At 35.9% G+C, this 25,970-nt stretch overlaps 4 protein-coding genes across 4 annotated transcripts in view; 1 reads left to right on the plus strand and 3 right to left on the minus strand.

Annotated features, from left to right (window-relative positions):
• The window catches only part of LOC137394512 (uncharacterized), a 37,158-nt gene extending 32,366 nt beyond the window's left edge, over nt 1-4,792 (plus strand). Inside the window, exons 34-38 of the mRNA XM_068081235.1 lie at nt 968-1,065; nt 1,280-1,405; nt 3,520-3,662; nt 4,174-4,279; nt 4,700-4,792. Of these exons, the coding sequence (XP_067937336.1) occupies nt 968-1,065; nt 1,280-1,405; nt 3,520-3,662; nt 4,174-4,279; nt 4,700-4,785 (559 nt within the window). The 3' untranslated portion in view covers nt 4,786-4,792. The remainder of the gene's footprint in view (nt 1-967; nt 1,066-1,279; nt 1,406-3,519; nt 3,663-4,173; nt 4,280-4,699) is intronic.
• A 398-nt stretch (nt 4,793-5,190) lies between these two features.
• LOC137394678 (uncharacterized) lies at nt 5,191-14,501 on the minus strand. The gene is made up of 4 exons (XM_068081435.1): nt 14,463-14,501; nt 10,767-10,982; nt 9,044-9,175; nt 5,191-6,095 (listed from the first exon to the last, which is right to left on the minus strand). The coding sequence occupies exons 2-4, from the start codon at nt 10,815-10,817 to the stop codon at nt 5,886-5,888; spliced, it is 393 nt and encodes a 130-aa protein (XP_067937536.1). The 5' UTR covers nt 10,818-10,982; nt 14,463-14,501; the 3' UTR covers nt 5,191-5,885.
• Nucleotides 14,502-15,259: 758 nt separating this feature from the next.
• On the minus strand, nt 15,260-19,001 carry LOC137395111 (putative defense protein 1). The gene is made up of 4 exons (XM_068081910.1): nt 18,817-19,001; nt 16,928-17,141; nt 16,517-16,725; nt 15,260-15,498 (listed from the first exon to the last, which is right to left on the minus strand). Exons 1-4 carry the CDS (start codon nt 18,998-19,000, stop codon nt 15,347-15,349), a joined length of 759 nt encoding a protein of 252 aa, XP_067938011.1. The 5' UTR covers nt 19,001; the 3' UTR covers nt 15,260-15,346.
• A 2,341-nt stretch (nt 19,002-21,342) lies between these two features.
• On the minus strand, nt 21,343-25,748 carry LOC137395047 (uncharacterized). The gene is made up of 3 exons (XM_068081834.1): nt 25,611-25,748; nt 22,868-23,452; nt 21,343-21,684 (listed from the first exon to the last, which is right to left on the minus strand). The coding sequence occupies exons 1-3, from the start codon at nt 25,657-25,659 to the stop codon at nt 21,407-21,409; spliced, it is 912 nt and encodes a 303-aa protein (XP_067937935.1). The 5' UTR covers nt 25,660-25,748; the 3' UTR covers nt 21,343-21,406.
• Nucleotides 25,749-25,970: the final 222 nt, after the last annotated feature.

Below are 25,970 nucleotides of genomic sequence, written 5' to 3' on the forward strand. Positions count from 1 at the left end.
CATGAAATCTCATAACTAACAGACTTGGTCTCAGTAAATGGGAACCTCAGATACAAAACGGATCATTTACTCAGAGAGTTTTTAACAAACAAATCGGATAATCAGATTCACCGCATTCTGATTGGCCAAATCTATTTGTCTGTTGTATCATAGGCCAATGAAACAAGATATTTAAAAAAACTTATATGACTAAAAACTCATAATTTATGCAACGCAAAATTGGAATTTTCTTTCCATGGTCTGCTATCTTTGACCTGGAACTTTCAAGCTCTGCTGACTATGCATTCCACAGCTGCTGATACAATACTGTAGTTTTAGTTTTAAAACAAAATTGGCTGTTTTTATGCCAACATTATAAAATTTTGCAGTCATTTATCAGATATTCAATATGTTCTATAAAAGCAAATTAATGTCTCTTAGCGATGGACTTAGCTGGCATTAACAATTTTACCTGCAGTATGACAAGGTAGGTGGTAAGAGACAGCACAGCATGATTGACCTGATATCTTTACAAATGCTTAATAAAATTGATATGATTAGTAAACAGAATTTGTTTTTTAATTAACTTATAATATTAGTTTGTCTTGAATAAAAACTCTGACTATGAAAGTAGTAGTAATAGCAGTAACAACACATTACTAACAGAATACATGAAGTTTTCTATTAGCTGAGTTGGTAGTCAGCTGCTTAGCAATGATGATAATAATTTAGGTTTGTCTTTGACCTTTGCTACTATTTGCGTACAGACGAATAAATAGAGTGAAATTTAATACTTAACTTACTGATCAGAATAAAGTTGTTTCTCTTAAAAACCTTTTTGCGCAATGCGACGATTGCTACTGTCATCATTCCTTTTACCTCTCAGCTAAGAACAGGCTTTTAGCCAGTCAATTTTTGGCACTTGTATAGCAGAAAATGTGGTTCAGACAAAACAGCTTTTAAAATACTGTTATTGTTCCACCTCTAGGATCAACTTTCCCTCTCCGGCATCTATAAAAGTAAATCTGGAAATATATGGGTGCTACAAGGACTCCCTGAGACGAACTGTTGAGGCCAAGGTGCCAGGTAGTAAATAATAATTTAGATATTACTAATTGGAAAGGAATAGACTTAAGCAAGCTTAGTTTGTTTACTCTGAATTCTAGAGATTTTTTTATTCAAATAATTTATCTATTTTGTTATTCAAGTTTGTGTTGAGAAGTAAATTATAGTCATTACTGCTTTTCACTCTGATTGGCTTCTCTCTCAACATGCCAATATATGCCTTCAATTTTCACAGAGTATGAGGTTACGCCGAGGCAGTTCTTAGCTACCACTCAGTATTTGTTCATCTGCGATTGTAAGCCTCAGACTAAACTGCCCTCAAACTGCCATGTCAAGGACCTACACTCTGGCCTGTGGAAAGGTGAGTCTGTGGTAATAGCTAAAGTCTCACTGAATTAGCTTGTTATTTGGTAAGCATGGATGGTGTAGCCGATGTGTGCAGACTATTTGATCTTTTTTAAACGGCAAATGCATCTATACAGGTTATTAGTGTATCTATCGATACACTAGTTAAGTTCGCAATATCTTCTTAAAACTGACACGTTATTCATTATCAGGAATTACAGTGCACCCTCAGGATATGATTACTCTGATATACAGTGCACCCTCAGGATATGATTACTCTGATATACAGTGCACCCTCAGGATATGATTACCCTGATATACAGTGCACCCTCAGGATATGATTACTCTGATATACAGTGCACCCTCAGGATATGATTACCCTGATATACAGTGCACCCTCAGGATATGATTACCCTGATATACAGTGCACCCTCAGGATATGATTACCCTGATATACAGTGCACCCTCAGGATATGATTACCCTGATATACAGTGCACCCTCAGGATATGATTACTCTGATATACAGTGCACCCTCAGGATATGATTACCCTGATATACAGTGCACCCTCAGGATATGATTACCCTGATATACAGTGCACCCTCAGGATATGATTACTCTGATATACAGTGCACCCTCAGGATATGATTACTCTGATATACAGTGCACCCTCAGGATATGATTACTCTGATATACAGTGCACCCTCAGGATATGATTACCCTGATATACAGTGCACCCTCAGGATATGATTACCCTGATATACAGTGCACCCTCAGGATATGATTACCCTGATATATGATTTTTTACCTTACGAAGTGAAGCGTGATGATTTTTCACCTTACCATTCGAATCTTTCTTCATTATACAAATTCAGCAAACTTTTTATCCGAGTTCAAATTTGGCAGTCGGTGTTATTACTCACGTTAAAATAAGAAAGACGATAAAATGCTGGTCGCCGAAAATATTTTCACAGCACCGGAAAGAGACGCGATGACTGATTCCTCTGAATTGAGCAATTTTTGTGTGTAAAACGATAATATTTTTTCTATGAAACCAGTAGCAAAGTTGAAGTCGCAATCCTTTTGTACCCAAGGTCTACTGGTCATACAACTTCCATTAATCTGCGAACAAAAATTCACTTCATTACTAAAACAGCATTGTTCGGGTTTTCTTGTCGAATTAGGCTGAAAAACGTTTTAAACAGGTTTGCTGAAAGTTACAGTGAAAGCGAAGACAGAAACTGATAGGTGATAAAATTTCAGGTATAAAAAGTTGAAATTCAGTAAATAATTGAAAATACATACTAAAACCTGTCTGTGTGCGTGTGTGTGCATGCGTAGTAAGTTAAACTTATTTGAGGCGATTTCAAAGTTGATGTTATACATACGTCTTTCTTGAAAGGAAGAACTCCCTATGATACATTATAATGTTCCATTTTATTGCAGATCATAACCACTAAATACAATAAAGTTACTGTAGGTAAATATAGTTACTAAAGTTAACATAATATTTTGTTATTAATTTTTAATATGTACAGCACTTACATAAAATTTTGACGATTTTTACCAGGGGACAGCGGCATTATATCATTACTATGGTTTCTATACCCCTACACACAAATCTTTCACCATATGATACCAACCTTGGAACAAATCAAAATCGTATTTTGAGGGTGCGCTGTATTATGTAAATATTGACATGTTAGTCATTACCAAGACTTGACCATGGAAATATTGACATGTTAGTCATTACCAAGACTTACCATGTAAATATTGACATGCTAGTCATTACAGAGACTTACCATGTAAATATAGACATGTTAGTCATTACCAAGACTTACCATGTAAATATTGACATGTTAGTCATTACCAAGACTTGCCATGTAAATATTGACATGTTAGTCATTACCAAGACTTACCATGTAAATATTGACATGTTAGTCATTTTGCTGTCAAATATGGGATCCCTCAGTAATGCTACCGCTCACTCAAAAATATACATGCTTGTCTTTTCAGGAAAGATAGTTTGGTTCATATTATTCAGGCATGTTTGCGTTAGTAATTCTACCATCAACTGAGAGGATACCACTGTATAGGTGATGTGTTAGTAATTCTGAACTCTTCTATCTAGCTATGGATGAGAGGCTCTGGAACCTGATAGGATTCAACACTGAGAAGAATTATGTCTTTGGCGTGAGTCGCACTGGGACGTATATGCTGTCACAGAACGGAGGGAAAGCCTGGAGCTTCATCAGTCCACAATCATTTGGATTGGTTAGTGATAATTTAATTTTTACAACCTCTCAATTCCTGTTTATCAAATAGTTTATAGACAGACCACCACAAATATAAGTGTGTTGAAAATTGAAAATGATGTTTTCTGAAACGAAAGTAATGAAAGCAGACAAATTATTATTGTTAAATGCTAGTACGCTGGCAGGCCTGTGTGCCATAAAAGATCATTGTATGTAATATGTATGTAATATAGACACGTATATGGAAAGGTGATCGGGTGGTGCAGTGGCAGTGCACTTGGCTTTGAATCTGAGTAACCGGGTTGGAGTCTCATGCAGTGCAATCTGTTTTTTTCATAAAGCTCTTAGGGTGGCTTTGGACGGACAGACATACACAGTTCTTATTATAGTAAGGAGTCATCAGTTCGTGAAATTAAAGCTGTAAGCATAAGCTTGTATCATATTGTGTATTCACAGCAGACAAGGTCGAATAATAATTGCCGCTGTTATCATTCACTGATTTTGTTTCAACATTCTGTGGCTCTTTGCAGTTTGCCAAGGATGTTCAGCCTGAGGATGTGCCATGGACAGACTCTCTACCTACTGATGCCGGCAGCTCTCCCTACCGACAGTCCACGGCTAGCTATACTTTTGCTGGTAAGCTCCTTACTTTCTAGCAAGAGTCTTGCAGTTTAGGCTGCGGCTACTGCCGTTTATTTTTTTACCTCTTTGTCATTCCGGAGTGAAAAACCTCAACATTTGCTATGAAGTATTGAGGGAATGGCAGAGCTGATACTAATTCGTAGATTTTTATCAGATGAGCTCTAAACAAGTTGGGTATATTTGTATGTACGGAAAGCGACTCATTTTATAATTATTGTGCCCTAGTAAGGTTGCCTTTTAGATATTTGGATAAAAAGGTAAAAATATTTGAGATTAATCTGAACTTGCAAGGTTTCATTTTTCTGAAGCCGATAGTTTTACAATGGTTGATCATTTCATGCACGCATTAATACTCTATTAATCTTCTAGTTTCTCTATCACCTGCACAACCCCTCACATCATACTATGTTGTAGCTGTGGCTGATGGTATCCATCAATGGGAACCTGCCAAGGGCTTCTGGAACAGAATCTTTGACTGGATAACAGTCAGGCAACCATAACTATGACACATCCACAAGGTGTACTTGGATAGATCTTATCCAACAGTCATAAGTTAGGCTGCCACAATTGCTGCTCTCATAATCTGAGTGCAGTTTGTTTTTAGTCGCTAGTACTGGTGGTTAGTATGACCATATTACTCTTTCAATATTGTCCCTGTCAGCTCACTCTATGTATTCTTTTCTCATCTGATATGGCAGATGCACTTTGAAATTATTGTAATAAAATATTATTTGAACTCAGAATCATAATCTAAAAACGGTTATACAACATGGTTTACATGTTAGAACTGCACTCAGACATCAGTACCTTTTCGCCTGACTGTAGTATAGATGCATTCCTTGAAGTTATTAGATAGAAACTCAGGCATTGCAAAGAACTAACTTTATTATTCCAGAGAAGCTACCTTTCCAATATCTCACAGAAATGGGCTGCAAGATGGATCTATTACCCATAAGTCCAGGCTGCAGCGTGTTTAACAATAGTAGGAAATAACCAGTAACAAAAGGTCATTCACAATATTCATTTTGTTGTTTTGTTGTACTGTCCTACTGTTTGCTTAAGAAAGGAAGCAAACAACCATTCTATGAAAAATAATGCAATGTCAAGGTCAAGTGAAATACATTTACTCTAAAGTCACGCAGTGCAATGTAGCTCAGAATTTTCTATTATTCAGCACTTTTAGTTAAAGATGCAATCTAGTTAGTAAAAAATCATTCATCAGACTGGCAGCATATTCGATGTCAATGGAATGAGAGAATGTCTAGTAGGCGATATTAGTATTGTAAAACTGAGAGGCCAACTACAGAGATATCTCAGTGACTAGAGACTACATATGTCCATAGACTGTAGGTAAACATCTTGAAATGGTATAGAGTAAGATTTTGTCTAGAAATAAAACTCATTGATGGCAAACATAGATAAAAGCAAGAAATAACATGGCCAATTCAAACAACACAATACTGTAGCAATTGGTGAGATTTTGTGAGAGAAATGTGAAAGAGCAATAAAAAGGAGAATTTGAGATTTTCATTTTCATGTAAAAGAATATAAAAAGGACATTTATAATGTCTCGGTGTGAGAGTTGCCTCCCTTGGTCGAGTCAGATCGCTAAAGCATTTCGATCCGACCCTCCGCTACCATCTATGTTTAATGTTCCTCTAACGATTGGTCGCTGGTTATCTCTAACAAATGGTGGGTCCGTATCGTCGAGCAGATCAGATTCCCAGCCAACTTCGTCTGAGTGAAATTGAAAGGTGGGCATAAGCCGATGGGCATATGCTGCTCGATATTTGCGTACGACCAGATGAACCTGCAGAAAAAAGGCTTCAATGGACTTGTAAATATGGCCACGCTGTCATTTTAGCAGATAATAAAAATAAACCGATCAAGTATAGATATTCCTATATTCAACGTTCCCTCTGATCAGAGGAATCTTCATTGAACCCAGTTTATTACAACACTGTCCTGATCGGAGTGCTCGACGTCGACACTGTCATATGACATGTCAGAGTTATATTAGGTAATACACAGTACAAATAGCCTTGTATTTAAACAAGCTCCACAATAAAACTCTGCATAGTTGGTGTACCTTATTAGAAGAGAGCGCTAAACCCATAGATATATAAACCATAGATATATAAACCATAGATATATAAACCATAGATATATAAAAGGTTTATATATCTATGACTACACCAGTGATTGGTCAAAAAGGCAGCTCATTTGTAAATGGTCCAACTTGATAATGCAATTTTCCTTTTATGTAAATGATGAAAATTTCCCTTTCCATACCAATGCATGCAATTACTTTGTAAAAAAGCTCAAACTGTCTTTTCTACTAAACAATATGTAACCACACATGAACTCATGGTGTAATTTCATTAGATACAGAGAATTCAAAAACATTTTATAGTAAATGTTCAATCCTATTTTGGGCAAACTTTGCGCGCAACAAGGTCCTCATCTTACCATGTACATGTATATTCAAGGAGTTATCTGCTCAGTGAAGTTGGTAAAACACATTTATTGTAATTAGGGACAGTAAAATTTACTAAGATCTATTTAATTAAAGACAAACGATCAAATTCTCTTGTTATACGATGCTTTACTATAGACAATAAGGCTTTACTATAGACAATAAGGCTTTACTATAGACAATAAGGCTTTACTATAGACAATAAGGCTTTACTATAGACAATAAGACTTTACTATAGACAATAAGGCTTTACTATATGCCAATAAGGCTTTACTATAGACAATACTGCTTTACTATGGACAATAAGGCTGTACTATAGACAATAAGGCTTTACTATAGACAATAAGGCTTTACCATAGACAATCAGGCTTCACTATAGACAATCAGGCTTCACTATAGACAATAAGGCTTTACTATAAACAATAAGGCTTTACTAAAGACAATAAGGCTTTACTATAGACAATAAGACTTTACTACAGACAATAAGGCTTTACTATAGACAATAAGGCTTTACTATAGACAATACGGCTTTACCATAGACAATCAGGCTTTACTATAGACAATAAGGCTTTACTATAGACAATAAGGCTTTACTATAAACAATAAGGCTTTACTATAGACAATAAGGCTTTACTATAGACAATAAGGCTTTACTATAATAGACAATAAGGCTTTACTAAAGACAATAAGGCTTTACTATAGACAATAAGGCTTTATTATAGACAATAAGGCTTTACTATAGACAATAAGGCTTTACTAGAGACAATAAGGCTTTACTATAGACAATAAGGCTTTATTATAGACAATAAGGCTTTACTATAGACAATAAGGCTTTACTATAGACAATAAGGCTTTACTATAGACAATAAGGCTTTACCATAGACAATCAGGCTTTACTATAGACAATAAGGCTTTACTATAGACAATAAGGCTTTACTATAGACAATAAGGCGTTACTATAGACAATAAGGCTTTACTATAGACAATAAGGCTTTACTATAGACAATAAGGCTTTACTATAGACAATAAAGCTTTACTATAAACAATAAGGCTTTACTATAGACAATAAGACTACTATAGACAATAAGGCTTTACTATAGACAATAAGGCTTTACTATAGACAATAAGGCTTTACTATAGACAATACGGCTTTACTATAGACAATAAGGCTTTACTATAGACAATAAGGCTTGCAAGGAGATACTGAATGATAATATACAACAACTGTATGATTAAAATTGCTAGTAGATCAGAAACACAAAACACGAACAGTCCAGCTACTGCCACACACCGGACTACATGTAGTGGGTTTCCTGGGTCATAGAAACGGTAAAATCTGTGTGAAGGCATTCGCAGTGAGACTATCTAGAATTCGACGGACAGAAATGCTCACTGCAGATGGTTTCGAATCGATAATACCCAGTAAAAAGCTCTCTCCAGTGGAGGCAAAAAAGTTCAGCGCGTTTCATCACACTACTTTTCCAACTACTATTGCCTATGACAGATTGTTCATATGACAATGATGAGGTAATTACTTTTTTATGTACATTATTTTATTATAGTTTGTGGTTACAACATCCTGTGATGTATTTATTTGTTTTGACTAATGTATCTATCGTGAAACCTTTATTGAAACCTTCCTTCTGAAACCTTCCGTGAAACCTTCTGACTGTTCCATCGCTTCCACGGTGTTTTCTGACCTCAACCCGTCATCTGCACAGTTAAGCTAGTCAATATTAGTGTCCAAATAATTTTTTAGCAAAGCAAAACTTTTCAAATAAAGGTGGCGTTCAAATACAGGTTTTACGGTATGTAGATCACTCTTTCATCTTGTTTTCAAATAAAGGCTTTTGTCCTATTCAATTCAATATAAAACTCATCATCATAAAAAAGACTATCATTCATGTGACCTCTGACCTCTGAAGTAATAACTGTATAGTAAGTAGTAAATTCTCTTACTGTTTTGTAATATAGACAAAAATAAAGAAAACAAAAAGAAAATACTCAGCAGGAATCATGACTGAGATAGTGTGACAATTGTACGAAATGTGAATTGTTTAGTGACCATGAACTGAAAGTGAGTCTACTTTAATAATTTCTATTTTGAGGAGTACATCGCTAGTCTAAGAACAATCGATGAAGTGCAACCTGAATTGTTGGAAAGGTAAGATGCAAAGCGGTCAACTCCAAATCAATTCAAAGCATGGAAACCCAGTGATAGACTAGGGCTACAGTAACCTCCCTAATCCCTCCCCAAGCTCAATACGTCTGCAGGAACTTACCAAAAGAGCGACAAGAGCAACGATCAACAAAGTGACGACCGGTACGACAGCAAAGTAGAGTGTGTATTGCGAGAAGGACGGGGTAACGAGTTCTGATGAGCCCTCAGCCTCTTGAACGGTGCTCAGTGTTGACTAGCAAACAAATAAATATAGCATAGATAGCTAATTACTCGATACATATAGCATATATAGAAAATTACTAGATACACATAGCAACACATATAACAGATGAAGCTTAGCTTGAATAAAAATAACTCTCTAAAATTCTGAATCTTGGAGAGTTATCTCCTCTTGGTAAATTCAAGGAAATCGAAGATTAGCTAAACGGGATTCATTGTTTTTATCCTAGGAATTGGAGCCACCACTAAAGAGACAATCAAAGTGAACCTGCTACAACCTGCTGTTGTAGGTTATATTATGTTATCTGTAGTCAAAAAACATGACTTCTGATCGCTCAAATCTACCTCTGAGCTGTGATATCATAAGACTCATCTGCAGTTTCTAAACATTATAACAGAATTACTGTTTGTAGGCAAATTGCCTCACAGTTTATATTAGATGTCCTTATGATTTTTAGGAAAGTGTTTATATCGGTAGTGTTTAACATATCGGAACCTCTACATATGAGCCTTATTCAGTTAAATACATGTTTTCTGTTAGACCAAACAATCCTACAAAAATATGCTAGGATTCCTCAAGTCATTCTACAAAGAAAACATAAAAAAAACTCCGGAATAAATACCGCAGATAATTGGCTGCACATGGCGATGAAACAAACACATTACATGGAGATGCTTAAAAACAACCAAATTAATGAACAAACGAGGTGACTATTACGACTTTACCTCAAAGAAAGAGATTGATGGTTCCTAGATATACAAATGTTGATAAAGAGTGTTGATAGAGAGTGTCGATAGAGAGTGTCGATAGAGAGTGCCGATAGAGAGTGTCGATAGAGAGTGCCGATAGAGAGTGTCGATAGAGAGAGAATTGAATGAGAGAGAGTGTTGATAGAGAGAGTGTTGATAGAGAGAGTGTCGATAGAGAGAGTGTCGATAGAGAGAGTGTCGATAGAGAGAGTGTCGATAGAGAGAGTGTCGATAGAGAGAGTGTCGATAGAGAGAGTGTTGATAGAGAGAGTGTGTTGATAGAGAGAGTGTTGATAGAGAGAGTGTTGATAGAGAGAGTGTTGATAGAGAGAGTGTTGATAGAGAGAGTGTTGATAGAGAGAGTGTTGATAGAGAGAGTGTTGATAGAGAGTGTTGATAGAGAGAGTGTTGATAGAGAGAGTGTTGATAGAGAGAGAGTTGATAGAGAGAATGTTGATAGAGAGAGAGTTGATAGAGTGTTGATAGAGAGAGTGTTGATAGAGAGAGTGTTGATAGAGAGAAAGAGTGTTGATAGAGAGGGTGCTGATAGAGAGAGTGTTGATAGAGAGACGCAGCGCAATTTACTCTCTCTTAGTTTAACGTTAAACATATTGCCTCACTGTTTATTTTAATATTTGTTACATTTTTAACCTAAATTTTTTTCTGCAAAACAGAACTGGGTACCGATACCCAAAACTGAATGTCTTATGCTAAAGATTACTTCGAGATCAGTCTAAAATTTTTTCAATTATTTCCGTTTGAAAATGCATGAATGTAGAAAATTCTTAGCCTAAAAACATATGAAGTACCTGGTAACTGAGACTACATGTACACAAACATGATGGACAACCAACCTTGGGCACAGAGGTAAGTGCTCTATTGTGATCTCTAGATAGTCCATCCATAACAAAACTTTATTGGCTTCCCTGACTAATGCCCCTCTCAGTCAGGTCTTTTATGATCTAATGCCCCTCTCAGTCAGGTCTTTTATGATCACAAGAACTCTTTTTAAAATGAATTTTGAAGAAATCCAAGCCAGAGCCAAAGAATAATCAAATTAAATTTCTTGTCTAAAAAGGAACAAGTTTTAGGTACAATGTTTCGCATTGTCTCAAGATGAACAAAAGGAGTCTCGAGCAAATGTCAACTGACAACACTAATCTATCGGTCATTTGGTGTGAAACTACAAGGCTAGCAAACAGTAAAAAATACTGTTGCAATGAAAGGTTTTTCTACAGAGAAATCATTTAGAGAAGGTTGTGGTGGAGGTCAGCAATGAAATAACATATTTCAAACGATGAAAAATATTGTGACTGCAAAACCTGTCGTTAATCGTGAACTTTTAATTAATAGGTTTAGTTCATCTAATCTCTAGTAATGATTATCCATTGATTTAGTGTAATTAAATTTGCTTGCAATACATTCTCAACTGTATTTAGATTTCTTGGAGGTTATGATGCTTTGTACACAAACATTTCTTGGAGGTTATGATGCTTTGTACACAAACATTTCTTGGAGGTTATGATGCTTTGTACACAAACAAAGGTTGTAACTCGTGTTGTTAGGGAGTTCATAGGGAGCTTCATGTGTGTAAATCTATATTGTGTTTTAATGGCTCATGTTTAAACTAACTGCAACTGTTGCCACAAAACTTGATTCAAATACAGTGCCGATTGTGGTGATCAGAGCGACGAGGAGTCTGAGGTCATAAGACTGAAGCATAGGAAGACACATCAAAGTCGCAGACCACTTTTCTATCTTGACAAGGACCAAGAACTCTTTAGAGCAATCGCAGTTAACAAGAGTTTAGAAAAACAACACATTTTATTCTTTGAGCTCTATGACATTTATTTTTGTTGTGCTGACCTTATGACGGCAAGTATGAGGCGTATCAAGTTTTACACTGATTTTATCTGGCTGCTTATATTAATGTAGTGTAGAAAGATCTTATCATAAGGCATGTGTAATTCTGGAGCAAGTCTATCCTGCTGGCAATGAAGACAGCTGGGAGTTTTGAGTATTTGATCAGATGACAATCAGTAACCATATTTCCATGACATTGCATTTAATCAAACTTATCGAAAGAGTTTAAAACTTCTGTGTAAAAATAGAATTGATGACAAGTGATGGTCAGCGAACGTTATTAATGCATAGTGCCTTCAATACACCAGAAGGGCCGTTTCTGTTGATGGTATGATTGAAGTTACAGAAATACTTATAAGATTGTCAACTTTGCAACTGAAGTCGACATTTTGGCTGGTTTCAGCAGCCCTGATGTTACATGGATGTCAGAAAGAACAGTTTCAAAGACAGACACATGATTGAGAGTTGCAGAGTGTATATTTGTCTGGGTGTTGCAGAGTTTACTGTGTTCCCTTGTAGCAGTGGCTCTTCATGATATCATCATGAAATCAGTTAGTTTTGTAAACCTTTGAAACAGATTATTAAGATTAACAGATCACATGCAATGAGACTACTGTAGGTGTGCAAACGGATGATTCAACTATCCGAGTGAAGAGCTGGCCTCATGAATAGCTCAAAACTGTGATCTGTGTGGATGTTAAAATACCCTCTGATAGGCATACAATCTTTATCACAAAAGAGCAAGAGTTTTCTATGATCAGGAACAATCTATGGCACATTCCGGTGGAATAATGCTGGTCAACCAAGTACCCTTCCCGATAACAATGGAACTGGTCTGACTGGCATGCGCAGTTCAAAACAGAGCTTAAAAATGAATTTTCCATGTCATTCTCATTTTCGCACATGGAAGAACATGTCTTCTCATTTGCGCATTTCATTGTTGGCAACCGAAAGTTGAAATCAACATTAAGTCAGAAGTGTTTAACAGTAGTTAATTTTTCAAATGAGTGGGAATTTTTCAGAGTTGGGCTTGAATAATTGAATTGGAATTTTGCTGAAGGAGAAATCTACTTCAGTAGTTGCCAACGCAGCAGAGATATATAATAAAATGTATCATTCAATAACAGTATTAAAACAAACTCACCACGTGTAAAATCTAAAAATAATCAATGTTAAAAGCTATATTATGTGTATTAAATTAATAATCAGTAAATAGGCCTTACTTCTACTTCACTTTAGATACAGTGAAAGGAAGAGGGAGATTCAGCAATGTGTTGGTTCAAAAGCAGAGGGAGTGAGACAAATAAGCCATGTGACTTACTCTAATTTACATTAACTTAAAGTAGACCTAGTTAAATTTATTTTAATTTGTACATTTTTTTCACTAGTTTTTATTCTTTTTAACATTTACCAGCTTTTTTAGATTTACTTATGAAACAAAAAGCTTTAGATGTTGCAAAATGCTTTGTATACCAAGACAAATATTTGCTCAATTTTCAAGCCCTATGCCAGAGATTTGTATATAGTGATGATTGTAAATCTGGATTTGACTATTTGTGGCTGTTTGATTGACACAGGCAAAATATCCTAACGTTCGCTACATTAAAATGCTAATAATCAAAATATAAATTTTTGCTATATAATATATCAAAAATAATATAATAACAATAATATAATATATAATATATATTTTTGCCAAAACTTGAAACTTCATGAACAGTAACTGTGTTTAATAACAAACATGACTAAAAGATTGATCAGCAAACTTCAACTAACGAAGCCCTGATTGTTACTGTTTAAGGAGCAAAAGGTAAGTACAATGGAGTTATTGTTGTTGTTATTGAGTAAGGTAATTAGAATAATAACATGTAAGATTCTCTCAGCTTTTTATAACTCTGGCAAACTATAAGAATAGTGTAGTTGAAAATGAAGTGTATAAATGAGCTATTGCCATGGCAACAAAACTTTTATATATGGAGGCGCTAATTACTAATTACACGCCATATTGCTTAATTAATAATTAATTAAAAAAATTTGTCATTGGTATCATCACAGGTAAAGATCAACTAGTAAAATTAGATACACAAAACTTAGAACAAGTTATAACAAAAAGTAAAAATCTAAGCATGCATGTATAAAAAATATCACCAATGTAAAACTCATGTTTTAAGACTTGAATACATGTGAGATTTATGCGGTTTTCTTACATATAAATTACGTTTGAGAAGTAATATCTGTAAGTAATACCACATAAGTAATATCAGAATTGAAACATAAAATTTATCGTAACCATCAGCAAAGCGTTCCAGACTTTCTTCTTTGACCAAGCTTGTATGAACAAGCTTAATTTATGTACGACTGGTAAGAGACAGTTCAGGTTTAGGTGATGCTTTTACTACTTTAAATTGTGATACAAATAATTCAAACAACTCTGTGCTATCTTATGCCACTTTAAAAATAATCAAATGTGGTAGATCATTAGATATTGAAGTTCTGCACGCATTTTATTCGGATGCACTATTATTTGGGTGTGCATTTGAACTTTTAGAATTGCAACTGACCTAATACCCTGATATTGATTAACCCGACATTAGTTTTAAATATAGAAACAAAATAACAACAAAAATGTAACATTAACATAAAAGCGTTTGCTTAATTAATATGTGCAGCTGTAGAAGAAATCGTACCGTTTATGTTGATATTCTATGCACAAGGCTAACGAGAACAGTATAAAAAAAGTTATTTGACTCGCTTATCCTTGTGACACATGATTGGTCTATTGCGATAAGGCCACAATAGTAACCTTAGAGAAAAACGCCAGTCAAGCTGGTTAAAATTAACAATCAGGACGGCGCAACTCTTAGGTTATCGGTAGCTTTGCCGTCCTTTCTTGCCAAATAAATCACTAACAACTGCACTCATGATAGCATAGTTAACAGCTGCAGGATTATGACGGCTCGAATCTTTTACTGAAAGCTACTCGACTATATTGGCTCCAAGAAAACCAAAATTTAAACTTCAGACAACGAACAAAAGAGATCAGTTTGAAAGGTAATAGCCTTTCTCTAACCAATGATATACAGCCCCTGTACATCAGCCCCCTGTGGGGGCTTTATATCATTGCTCTAACAAACTAACGGCATGTAAGAAGATCAGTTTGGCATACTGGCAAAGCTCAAACCATCTTAAACAATACAAAGTTGTTTGCTGAGCTCAGCAAAAATAGATAATTATTCTTAGTACGAGCCAGATAGGTACGTATAAGCTTTACGTAGTTGAGATTGAGACAAACACTTGAAGTTGTTTATAAATGTTTTTTGTTTATTGGTAAGTTGGAAGTGAGATAACACAAAGACAAACATTACAACAATCAAAATGCAAAAGTTTGCACAACAACATGATAAATTACTCAATTATTCTTTGTAAACAGATAAGCAAATATCTCGCAACAAGTTGCAGGAATTTCATGACTAAACCCCGTGACCTTAGTGATGACAGGTTATTAGTAAGTTTAAATTTTAACCTTACTGAACCAGAAACCTGTCACCTTGAGTACAACACTAAAATACTGTTAAAAGAAACAGAGAGTAAAAACCCAAAAAATTAAGCCAGCGATTTGAATAGCTATTTCACTGCTTCTAAAACAGGCATTACTTGACACCTGCAGGCCTTCCTTAGGTGTTGCTTCATCTTTCAATACGGTAGGTTGAGTTTTCATGTGATCTGCAAAGAAACTAGTATTGCAAAAAAAAGTAATGGGAATATAATTATTCACGCTCAGTCCAGCCGTATCTGGTACTGCTTTTCACCTAGCGCTAAATATGATACTATTAGCTGACTTGTTTGCAGAGTTTAATGGCAGATTCACACCTGATTACTTGTTAAAGTCTGTTTTAAGTCAAACATGTTTTGAGATATGTATATATATATACATATCTCAAGTCATACATGTTTTGAGATATGTATATATATACATATCTCAAGTCATACAAGTTTTGAGATATTTATGTATATATACTTATCTCAAGTCATACATGTTTTGAGATATGTATATATACATATCTCAAGTCCTACATGTTTTGAGATATGTATATCTACATATCTCAAGTCATACATGTTTTGAGATATGTATATATACGGCTTCATTGATTTACATACAAATTACTATCATAACGACAGGTTCAAAGTTATTGGTTTAAAATATAAATGAAAAAGTCTTGTTTTTGAGGGAGTAGTAGAATCATATATTTAAACTATATTTATTATATTAGTATTTAAAACAATGAGCATAAACCTGAGCAAAGTTTGTCTGTGTTTTGCATACAGTTCATACTGTTCAAGTGAAAAAGGTAGCCTGGAAATAGTACATTAAAATGGATGTCATGCATTTCTTAAAAACTCATTTAAAATTTTTTAACAAACTTTTTGTGTTTTATTAAGTACATGTATGTTTGCTATGTTTGACCAAATTACTGTTTGAAGCTAGTCAAATTATTCAATACATCTGATAAGTCATTACATCAGTGAGTAGTTCTACTGTCTAGTCTAAGATCTGATCTCACTGCGGATGGTTGCGTGGAGAGAACAGATCAGGCATGACAATAGCAGCAACAACAATGAACATCTTAACAGAATCAATGAGGCGAGCACAAATGAGTATTCCACACCAAGTCACCAACAGCCTTTTAAATATTCCATGCTATTCCATGATATTCCAGGATATTCCATAATGAAAACAAACCTTTCAACAAGCCATCTCTTAACTTGTACCCTTCTGTAGTGAGTTTGGTCAATGAGCTCTCTATGCTTGAGTTTTCCTCACTATACGTTGAGTACGCGATTGAACTTTGTGTACTGGATGTTAAGAAGAAGTCAATGGCATCTGAGGCTGGGAATATAATGGGATCACAGTCTACCCAAAAGGAGGAGTAGTTTTGCACAACAGTCAACCTGAAACAAAAAATATTTGTTACATTTCTTGATGAAAAATTTTCAAACAAAACAACCAGTTTTTTGTTGATGGGTATAGTTTCTGGTGAACTCTCTTGCACCGCAACATATACAACAGTATAATTGGGTTATCTCTCCAAACCGTGACTAAACATAACTCTATGAACCATCTGGCAGCTTTCGAGTTGTTAATCACTCTAACCATATATAGTAAAGTTGCCCACTAGAGTCCCTCGGGGGTGTCCACATTACTGGAGCATGCAGCTTGCTTCGTCCTTCCCTGTGAGTTGCAGCTGCGCCCTGGCAAATAGTCCTTTCATTTGTACCAAAGGTTCCAACTGCCATTCTGTTCTGAGCAAATATGGTAAGTTGATAGCCTTTGAATGTGTCTTGCCCTGACCATGAGGTAATATTCACTAAAACACAAACTTTTATCAAGTAGACTGAAAGAAAGGCTGAAGCATTGCATGAAAATATGTCTGTACATACGTCTGTACATACATCTGCACATACATCTGTACATACGTCTGTACATACATCTGTACATACATCTGTACATACATCTGTACATACGTCTGTACATACATCTGTACATACGTTTGTACATACGCCTGTACATACATCTGTACATACATCTGTACATACGTCTGTACATACGTCTGTACATACGTCTGTACATACGTCTGTACACATGTACAAACATATGTACAGACATATGTACAGGCATATAGACAGACATATGTACATACATCTGTACAGACATATGTCTGTACATATGTCTGTACATTTGCCTGTACATACATCTGTACATATGTCTGTACATATGCCTGTACATACATCTGTACATACGTCTGTACATACGTCTGTACATATGTACAAACATATGTACAGACATATGTACAGGCATTAGACAGACATATGTACAGACATATGTACAGACATATGTACAGGCATTAGACAGACATATGTACAGACATATGTACAGACATATGTAATGATTGTTGTGCCTACATGTACCAGACTCGAGGATACAAGAGTGGCTGTCAAATCTCTCACCAAGTCATTTGAGTCAATACATACTGCAAACCATGAAAAAAAGAGATTTCGTTTATATATATTAAATCTCTTTATATATTATATAAAGAGATTTAATATAATATATTAACATATATTATAATTATATAATAATTATATATATACCAGTATATATATATACCATATATTATATAATTATGATATGCGTATATATATATACCAGTATATATACGTATACCGGTATATAAACTGGTATATCTATATACCGATACATTTATCGGTATATTTATACCAATAATAATATTACATTTTTAATATATATTTTACATATGTGATATCCAGCAAACATAGGTAGTTAATTAGTAAATAACATGCCCATGCAGTGAATAATGGGTATAAGTAATATATAGTGTAAATATATAATATATATGAGTAATACATAGCATATATATGCAAAGGATAGGAGACATATGTAGCCCATAGTGTACATATGTAACACAAAATATGCAAACATTCTACATAACATAGCATATGTGTTTTCCAATATACACTTGCAATATATAATTTACATATATACTTATAGCATCTTTAAATGTTTACATTTAACATAATTTCTAATCAGCTAAATTAATTGTAATAATTACTTATTATTATAATAATTAATAGCTATATTATATAATTACTTGTCATAGAAAATAATTTACCGCGACTGATAGATTGGCAATTCTTCCATTAAGTGATAATTAGACTTTCCTTAGCCTTCTATACAGTACAGATCACAACATCATAAATAACTTGCTAGTAAAACAGATTTCATATTATATATATCATATACACTTTATTATAATATATCATATATAATAATATATGTATATCATATAAGATAATATTACATATCATGTCACTATGTATTAATTTGACAACATTATCCCTTAAAATCATCATGCTTTCCTACTCAGATGCAAACCTGTGTTTAACGAATGATAAAAACTATGCTCTTGTCTTCAAAACGATTAGCTGTCTGTGGTGAAGTATTATAATGAAATATAAACTTACATAGCTGGGGTATCCCCGGTTCAAACGCCGTGAAATCTACTAAAAAAGGGCAGGTTTCATTAGCTTTCTGGTGCGGTGTGTGCCGTGGTACCGCATCTTGACAAGCTGACTCCGGGGGTCCTGTGGCGTAACTTGAAACTCCTGTAAGAAAAAAAAAGAAACAGCCAAAGACTTGCGATGTCATCTCTCAAGCTATTTCAAATAAAACTGTGGAACCCAAAGCTTTGTCATAGATTTGTATTAGAAGTGGATTTCTGTTGCCATAGCAACAAAGAGCAAAAGCATTCGGAAGGTCTTTGCCGTATCAGCACTGAATGTACCATCCGCGGAATGCTTGCGGTTGGCAGTATGCCAAGTAGAATTTACCTTACGCATAATTGATCGCAGCTACATAGCCTGTGGTCACGTGCAGAACTCTAGGTTTTCCGAGATACACTCCAGTTATACAAAGATATGTGAACAAATCTCAGGAGTTCATGTATAGCCTCAGCTCCTGTTACATTAATAATTTATCAAGTTTATTCAACGAATGGTTTCCACTTGCTGCTGCGGAAAAGGCAGCGGTTTCACAGATGAAGAGAACTTAATGGAGAAATATGAAAAAGAACAAAGATAAATATAATGAGGAATGGTTGTCGACAGAATTTCAAACGATGTTTAGGATCATTGAGCAGGTCTCGCAGAAACTGAGAGACATCTACCGACTGATACGGACGTATTCACAGGTTGGCGAGCATTCCTGTCATGCAATATGCTAATCACTATGTAATAAGACATCTTCTGAAAGAGTTCAGCATACTGATGAGGATAAGTCAGCAGGATTGGCTATACACCTCCTAAAACATCTACATTATTATCTGATTTGCATCACAATAAACTATTGTCCTGCAAGGCTGCTTCTGAAGCCTTTCAAGCCTTTTCAAGAGCACAAGCTAGACGAGGGATGACAGCAAGGTTTTATCAACCTGTTTCGTAAGCAATTGTGTAGATAGGTAGCTGTTTTTGGTTGTTAACAACGTGTAACAGCTGTTCCTGTTGTGAAATAGCTGATAAATTCAACAAAGTGTAACCAATTTGTAAGAAATAGCCTTGTTTTGTAACAGCCTTGGATAGTCATCTGATACGTCACATCGTTATATGGAACCTTGACTATCACTAAATATATTCTTCTGTTGCTGCTCAACACCCTTGTCTCATCGCTAAGCTGAGTTTCTCTGGCTTAGCATTGCTAATGAAATACAAATACCTTTTGGATTTGAGTGGTGCCACCCCTTGAAATCGTATTGCACCATTCCTTGAAATCGTATTGTATGATCCCTTAAAATCGTATTGTACCACCCCCTTGAAATCGTATAATACCATTCCTTGAATTTATGTGGTGCCAACCCATGAAATCGTATGATGCCACTCCATGAAATAGTATGATGCCACTCCATAAAATTGTATGGTGCCATCCCTTAAAATTGTATGGTGCCATTCCTTAGATTTGAGTAGTGCCACCTCTTGAATTCATTTAATGCCACCTCTTGAATTCATTTAGTGCCACCCCTTGAATTCGTCTAAAATGAAAAGCTAATGATAGAAAAAAAACAAGTTTAGGTAGGATAAATCCTCTTTAAAGGTTGACTTGCAACAAAATTCACATTACAGTTATTTGGTATCAAAGGATTCACCATGTCTTACTCTGTTGTGTTGTAGCTCAAAAACGAACAGTTAATCGCTGCCATCACGAAAACGCTGTAGATTAGAATCTCTTTCCTGTTCGTTCTTGACCTCCAGAGGTTCTGCTGCCGATAGCTGTTTTTACCACACTACCTTAACCTTCTCTTAATTGCCCACAAGTAACCTTAACAGGAATTTCTGATCACTCATACCAGTTATTGACTGACAGTAGCACTCATACCAGTTATTGACTGACAGTAGCACTCATACCAGTTATTGACTGACAGTAGCACTCATACCAGCAATGTGCATCACAAAAGATAAAGTGGCACCTTTTATTAACTCGTGACAGAAAGGTTTCTCACTACAGAACTTGAGTAAATGTGGAACTAGCATCTCGTGACCCTGCTGTTCTTTACCCTACATCAAAATTATATCTGTGAGGATTTGTCATCCCTTTACTAAACATACATCTATGCTCATCCTAACACAAGAATCTCTCAAATGATATGGGGACAAATTGCAGAGCCTGGTGCCCTTAGTACCGGCTATCTGCAGTATAACTTACTAAAAAACTTGCTACCACATCTTCAATACTTCCTGGCTTTCACCTGCATTGCAGAGCATCTCCGGCAGCTCGACATTAAGGTACATAAAAGTCAAACAAGCAAACTTGAAACATGTAATGAAGAGAGGGGGGAGCTGAGCAATATCAGGCTGGTTAACTATATATCAATAATAATAACATTATTATTAAAAATAATGTCAATGATAGCAATGGTGATACATAAAAGTGACATGTATCTATACAAACTCCATACAAATTCAATAGAACATACTTTGAATGACATTTCCATGGTAACCAACTCTCATCAGCTAATGTCTTATAGACAAATGCAAATAAAAATTCAATAAAACAGAAGTAATGTCATGTATCGTGAATAGTGTTCATACGCTGCAAAGGCAGCACCTTTAGGTTGCTGCTTCTGACACTCCCACTACGTTCCGACAGTCTGGTTTGTGGAGAAGTTTCATTCTTTTGCAGGCAAAAACAAACAGAGTTTTGGTAAATGCCAAGGCCTCCCTTGCTTGTGAAGTTGAGAAGGAAGACAGAACCACCAGAGAGAAGAAAAAGGGCAAGACAGATGCCGATGCCTATAGCTATTCCACTGTATCTAGGCAGTCCAGTTCCTTGTTTCAGCCAGTCTAGAGCAACAGTCAGAAACATTTTTATATTACAGGTATTATTGATGAGATTGTGGGTATAATCGCTTTCATGAATAACTTGTAGGAGCTGATAACCTACTGGTGTCCCAGGTTGTATATAAACCTAGCGGTGTAGTCCCGGGTTGTATATAAACCTACTGGTGTAGTCCCAGGTCGTATAGCACCCTACTGGTGTAGTCCCAAGTTGTATAGAACCCTACTGGTGTGGTTCTAGTTTGTATGAAAACCTACTGGTGTAGTCCCATGCTAGCCTTCTAGAGAGCCAACTCGATCTCTTATAACATGAAAAGCTTTTTTTTCAGCATTAGCAAATTTTGTCTTAATTCACAACCAGAAAAACAACTGGGAAAGATAGCTTCAAACTGGTCAGAGAGATGAAAAGCTCCTGCATCAACCTTATTATGACACTGATAGGCAAGTGCTGCTCAATGAGATACACCCCCACTCAGAGCAGTTACACCTAATACGTTGTTAACTCCTTTTGTGAGCTGTCAACTCATATTAGCAATGACCATGATGCTCCCGTAAGCTGGTATAATAATATGATTCACTTTGATTGTTCTCAGTGCCAGACTTTGGGATTACCCAAGCTTTAATACTAGTTTAGATATAGCCATAGAACAAATGTACAAACCAAGCCAACAGTAATGTAAGATGTAGCTAAGAGTAACATGCAATTGAGAGAACTGCATGTGAACCTAAACAGATGACATTAAAAGGCAGAAAATAAAGCTGCATGGAAGTCAGTGCAAAAGTCCAAACCTTAAGACAATCACTGTTGAGATGACCGGTTGTGAGAGAGAGAGCATTGTCAGGGAAAATTTCTAGCCAAATCAAATATGAACAATCTAATCTTATGTTGTCAGTTACCATAACAAGTCTGGAAATACGTACAAATAACTCGTCATAACTCATCTACTCACTAGCAGCCTGCTAATGTACTTGATTTATACTACTTATCAGCCAAAAGGTTTTTGTGAAGCTTGGCAGGTAAACGCAGGTTCTTACAACATTGTATCACTGCGATAGTCTTCAGCAGTTGAGCAATTGTCACCTCAGTATAAGCCCTTGGTAATGTCACTTTAACAATTAGGCTACATAAAACCGGCTTTAAATCAGTTGATTAGTTTTCTATTTATAAAATGGGCCACTCGCTACATACCATTTGATGGAGTTGTCTGCTCCAACACAGCCAGTCTCATATCTGCTGTGACGGTTTCTGATATTTGACATCTATATTCTCCGGCATGCTGTGGTCTCAATTTCTCTATCACATAAACATTGATATTCACGTGTAGCTTTTCATAGTTGCCGGCTGACATTTTATACCAGCTGACAGGAAGAGCTTCCTTAGCTATTGGGCACTTTAAAGAGACACCCTCTCCTTCCATTGCTTCAAAACTGAGTGGCTCTTGTAGAGTTGTGTACTCTTGAGGGAAAATCTTTGGTGAAGAGTCTAATAGGCTTACACTAGTAGATGCTTTATGGGAAACATAACTGTCTGCCAAGTAGTTGCTAGAAGGGTCAGCAGAGGTAGTTGTAGATGTGAGAGGAAAGATGGTGGCAGACTTCGTACGTGCAGCAGTAGGAAAGGCTGGTGAGTTGTCTTTTCTTACAACTAAGGCATCTTTATTTAGAAGGACTGCTGGTGAGAAATATGATGGTTCTGTAGTGTGTTTTTTTTCAACACTTGTGTTGATATCAGTCATACTTGTACCAGTTGAGAAGGGAGCAGCTGCTGACATTCCTTGTAATAAACAAAAATTGTTTGTACAAGTAAAAGACTAAACTTCAAAATAAACAATTGTTATCTTGATACAGAACAAATTATTAAAAAATATTACATTAAGTTTCAAAGAATGAGATCATATAAAAAAGGCAAATAAATATCATTCTCGCTCTAGCTATAACTTCCATGACTTGATAGCTGGAACTTCAAGGTCCGATAATTCCAATGTGACAACAAATGGCAAACATCACCCTTATGTCTGAAGGTTACAGAGAAGTCATCAGTGTGTTTACAGACATTTTGAACATAACCAAAAGTACAAAAGGAATGCACCACCTCTTTACACCGAGTTATTGGTTGGATTTTAGGTCAGTCTGGTACAGAGATGTTCTGACTAAATCTTTGTGACAGAGAATAGAAAGCAGAACTGGTGTATTCAGATAAAATATACATAAACCAGCTCCTGGCTGCATTCATTCTATTTCCTCAAAACCGTCAAATATGTACCAAATTGAAACAGAGGTATAGTGAAGTGAGTTTGGGTGTACATAGCCTGTTTTGACAAACTGTTGTTTTTGTGGAGTTGTTCCCCCGTCGAGCGGGCGAGCAACGCAACAGCTTGTCACAAGACGTACTGCACCTGATGCATCAGCTGCACTGAAAGGGAGTTGTTCTCTTCCGTCTATGCGGCTTGGCTGCGATGTTATGGCGGTCGCTCCATTGGTAATCATAATGGATTTCGCGCAAAAATTTATGTAGAAAAAAATAAGATTACAACGTTTAACCAAAGACCAGTCTTTGTTGTAAACTTTAGTAGAACTTGAGAACAAAATAAATTGAAAATAAAATCCATAAGAACAAATAAAACTGACTTATACAAAAATAGAAATAAAACTGACAGGGCACACAAATAACGACATGTTTAGTCGCTGTTGTTGCCTAAGTTCTCAAGTTCTACTAAAGTTTACCGTCGAGACTGGTCGCTGGTTAAACGTAATCGTATTTTTTTTTCTACATAAATTTTTGTGCCAATTCGTTATGATTACCAATGGAGCAACCGACATAACATCGCAACCGAGCCGCATAGATGGAAGAGAACAACTCCCAATAAGTGCAGCTGATGCATCAGGCGCAGCACGTTTTGTGACAAGCTGTTGTGTTGCTCGCCCGCTCGACGGGGGACAACTCCGCAAAAACAACAGTTTGTCAAGACAGGCTAGGGTGTACACAACACCATCAGCAGTGCTCAGCAGACACTGAATGACATCACTTTAATCAGCTGACACCGAAAGGTTATTTTGATAATAATTTTTGCAGGATCTTTCAAGCCTAGTCTCTGATCATCTCATATCAAACTCTTGCATAGGCATCAGACACATACTCTATCAATGTCATGAGAAAATCATGTGATAGATAGTTTGTAAAAGGTTGTGACTCACAAATAGATCACATCAGCACCAAGCGGCTACAACCATTGATCAAGTGTGTAAGATTATTTACCTTCGACTAGCTTGATCGTTGAACAACGCATCTTATATAGTTAGTAATCTTACATTGTGAAACATTATCTAATGCTTTAGATAGTAGTGTACCTACTGTCTCTCATGAATTACAACAGAGGCACAAAGCAGTTTTTGATTCTCTTGGAGAATATTCAATCAAACCACGCACTCATCATTTCTTCTCTAATATGTTAATGATATATGAAGAACTGGTTTTTCCCCAAATTTCCATCTTGTAATTATGTTTCGCTCAAAAATATTTCATGGTACACTCAAAAAGATTAGCAAGATCATATCCTTTAATAATTTATAAAAAGGTGAAAAATGTGCTCATCACCTCCATAATTAGCTTATGAGATTTAACCACTTTTAACAAATAGCAGCATTGTTTTCTAGAACCAGCTTCATGCATGAATCTGTGCCTTAATCAGCACCTCAGTTTATGCCGCCGTGTCAAGGTCACCACCAGAGACTAATTAAGATGACCATACATTAGAATAGCTATCTGTAAACCAACCTCTCTGAGTATTGTGTTACACTACTTGTGCTACTGATACAGTGTAGTCAATATAATCCTACCTGTAGCAGGGGATATATACTATGAAAGGCATGTTACCTACATGGAGCTATTGCTAGATCACCTCTGACCTTCAGAGAAACATTGTATAACTTACCAATCAGTGTATAAGCAAGGCTAAACTGCCATAAATAGCTAGACTCCATTTCTTCTTGTCTAGTTCTTACCCAATCCTACTCAACTCCAGTCTGTTGTTGCCATTGAATAGAGAACTCTGAAGGTTAGTAGAGCTACTAGGTAGTGAGAGCAATTGTACTGCAATGCTTCTACGCAACTCAAAAACATCTTAGGATAACACATGCACGAAAGCTACGGAGCCGATATGTGAGTTAGTATGGAAACATTACGGGTGTCTATTTAGAAAACGATTCAGTGATAGGTAAAAACTGAAGGGTTAAGGCTATGCACTGCACTAATTGATGTAATGGGCTATGATGCCTTGTTCCTGATTGATGTA

Source organism: Watersipora subatra, chromosome 4 (assembly GCF_963576615.1).
Source record: "Watersipora subatra chromosome 4, tzWatSuba1.1, whole genome shotgun sequence".
In the NCBI taxonomy this organism is placed as follows: Eukaryota; Metazoa; Bryozoa; class Gymnolaemata; order Cheilostomatida; family Watersiporidae; genus Watersipora; species Watersipora subatra.

Bases quoted from the DNA above. Each gene is read 5' to 3' on its own strand.
- LOC137394678 (XM_068081435.1), bottom strand. From the start codon at position 10,817: ATGGATGGACTATCTAGAGATCACAATAGAGCACTTACCTCTGTGCCC. The intron at 9,176-10,766 runs GTTGGTTGTCCA...TTTGTTTGCTAG, and splicing joins CACTTACCTCTGTGCCCAAG to TCAACACTGAGCACCGTTCA. The intron at 6,096-9,043 runs GTAAGTTCCTGC...TTTTTTCTGCAG, and splicing joins TTGCTCTTGTCGCTCTTTTG to GTTCATCTGGTCGTACGCAA.
- LOC137395111 (XM_068081910.1), bottom strand. From the start codon at position 19,000: ATGACATCGCAAGTCTTTGGCTGTTTCTTTTTTTTTCTTACAGGAGTT. The intron at 17,142-18,816 runs GTAAGTTTATAT...TTTGTGTTTTAG, and splicing joins ACCGGGGATACCCCAGCTAT to TGAATATTACCTCATGGTCA. The intron at 15,499-16,516 runs GTTTGTTTTCAT...GTTTCTTTGCAG, and splicing joins AAGAGATGGCTTGTTGAAAG to ATCACATGAAAACTCAACCT.
- LOC137395047 (XM_068081834.1), bottom strand. From the start codon at position 25,659: ATGGAGTCTAGCTATTTATGGCAGTTTAGCCTTGCTTATACACTGATT. The intron at 23,453-25,610 runs GTAAGTTATACA...GTTTATTACAAG, and splicing joins CCTTGCTTATACACTGATTG to GAATGTCAGCAGCTGCTCCC. The intron at 21,685-22,867 runs GTATGTAGCGAG...CTGTTGCTCTAG, and splicing joins GCAGACAACTCCATCAAATG to ACTGGCTGAAACAAGGAACT.